The sequence below is a fragment of the Lipotes vexillifer genome, unplaced genomic scaffold (assembly GCF_000442215.2).
Source record: "Lipotes vexillifer unplaced genomic scaffold, Lipotes_vexillifer_v1.1 scaffold394, whole genome shotgun sequence".
In the NCBI taxonomy this organism is placed as follows: Eukaryota; Metazoa; Chordata; class Mammalia; order Artiodactyla; family Lipotidae; genus Lipotes; species Lipotes vexillifer.
The window spans coordinates 958087-960256 of record NW_006791731.1 but is presented as its reverse complement, the minus strand read 5'-3'; the positions used below and the strand labels follow the sequence as shown (position 1 = coordinate 960256).

The 2170-nt window shown below is 68.9% G+C and overlaps 1 protein-coding gene across 1 annotated transcript in view; it reads right to left on the bottom strand.

Annotated features, from left to right (window-relative positions):
- The window catches only part of SACK1H (scaffolding CK1 anchoring protein H), an 8481-nt gene that overhangs the window by 623 nt on the left and 5688 nt on the right, over positions 1-2170 (bottom strand). Inside the window, 1 exon segment of the mRNA XM_007464563.1 lies at positions 1-2142. This exon segment is cut by the window's left edge and continues 1 nt beyond it. Coding sequence (XP_007464625.1) covers positions 1-2142 — 2142 coding nt within the window.

The following is a 2170-nucleotide window of genomic DNA, read 5'->3' as shown; positions in this document are numbered from 1 at the left end:
CCCCTGGAGTTCAGCAGCTGCCGCAGCCGCGCGGATCCCCTGCGCAGGATCTCCATGGGGCCACCAGGCGCCTCCTCTGTGGGCCCGGTCTTTGGAGACTCCCCGGAGAAGGGGAGGGGGAGGCTGCCCCTGTGCTCCGGCACAGGGGGCACCGGGGGCACCGGGCTTCCCTTGCACTCAGGGTAGGCGGAAGCGGGACTCCCCTTCTGCTCGGTAAATCCCGTGGTGGGCCTGTCTCTGCAGCTGGGAAACCCTGCAGTGGGACTTCCCTTCCGCTCGGGGTAAGCTGAGGTGGGGATCCCTTTTGGCTCAGAGTGGGGCGGCTGGTGCGCCCCGGGCCCCTCTGGTGGGGGGCTGTCCCGCCCTTGCGGGGAGGTGGAGCGGCCCTGGGTGGAGAGGAAGCAGGAGGGCAGCCGGTCAGCGCCGCCGCTGCTCCCACCCAGTGTGTTCAGCAGCTGCGTGGCGGTGAGAGCGGCGGCTCCCGGCTGCTGCTCGGCCTCCTGGTGCAGCTGCTGCGTGAAGGAGTCGCGCAGGTCTAGCAGGCAGCTTTCGAGGCTGCGGTGCTCGCTCCCACCGCCCCCAGGTGCCGACACCTCCTCCCGCCACGCCTGGGACTGGATAGCCTTGCTGTGGCTGGCAACCGTGACTGCTGCCCCCACGCCGCCGGCGTCTCGAGTCGGGCCTTTGTATTTCTCCAGGAGCTCGGCCACCTTGGTGGAGACAGCAGAGCGCACAGCCTTGCCACTGGACGCTGGCATCTCGCTCACCACCTGCTCCTTCTCCGTGGTGGCCGCAGCAGCTCCGCCCGTGCCCTCCGCCTGTGATGCGCTGAAGATGAGCGAGGAGCGCAGCCGCGAGCTGCGCTGGATCAGCGGGTTCGCGCGCAAGCGGAAAGAGTCCTGCTTGGCCAGGCCTGCCTCCAGGCCCTCGGGCTCGGAGCTGTCACCACCACCGCTGCCGGAGCCCGGGAAGGACGTGGGCACACGGAAGCTCGAGGTCAGCAGGTCCCCGGCGGCCACCTGGCCCCCAGAAACCAACACGTCGTCTTCATAGGCCTCGGCCTCCATGGGTGCGGGCAGGCCCTCATCGCCAGCATCCTCACCGTGACAGCTGCTCAGGTAGGAGGTGAGGCGCCAGTGCCGCAGTCCCGCCCGCCCCTCAGACCGGCCTCTGCGCTCTGGCTCTGGCTTGGGCACAGTCTCTGGGCCTAGCCTCGTCACCGCTTGGCAAGGGAAGCGCTGTCCCAGGTTGGGGGATGGGGCCCCGGCCGGTTCCAGACCGCGGGGCCTGGGCCCGAAGGCAGGGTCAGAGCCATGGCACACCTCCCGTGAGGCACTGGATGGCACGTAGTCCAGCCGCTGGTGTCCGTCCGGGCCGAGCTCCGGAAAGCGTTGCCCGGCGCCCGGCGCGAAGTCGTCATGGTCCGCAAAGCCGGGGCGGCCAGCGCGCAGCTTCTCGAACAGGCCCTGTGGGCGCACTGGTGCAAGCTGCGGATCCCACTGGTAGTGCTGCTGGTAGAGCTGGTCGCGGTGGAAGTGGCTGGTCTGGAAGCGGAAGTCATCACCGTGGCTGAGGAATGTCTGCCGCGACACCTGTCGTGCGGCAGCGAAATTCTCCACGGCTCCCGTGCCGTCGGCGGCCGCATAGCTGTGCCTTTTGAAGGCGTCCATCTCTTGGTGCTGCGCCTGAAAGAAGCCCCGCGGGCCCAAGAGCTCCCCACCTGGTCCGGCCTCGGCGTCCAGCTGCCGCGACAGTGGCCACAGCCCCGCGTGTGGCTCCAGGGCGCCCCCTGGCATCCGCGGTGACTCCTCTCGACGGAGGGCCGACAGGAAGTGGCGGTCGGGGTCAAGGAGTGAGGGGAAGCCCAGGCCTTCTTCCCGAGGCGGTGGGAACAGGAGGTGCGCTCGTTTGGGTAAGGAGAAGGGGGTCAACGCCCCGGTCACCTGGCCACCCATGAGGGGCCCAGCCCCCGCGTATGGAGCCAGGGCGTAGGCGTCCATGCGGGCTAGCGCCCCGGCGGAGGGTACCAGCGGCTCGGACTGTGCGAAGAGGATGCGGAATTCCTCATCGAAGCTGGAGACCAGCTCGCCCTGGAACACGTGTGCCAGACTCCGGTGGATCTTCTCGAAGGACCACATAAAGCTGGGAGTAGGGTGGAGCCAGTCAGAGG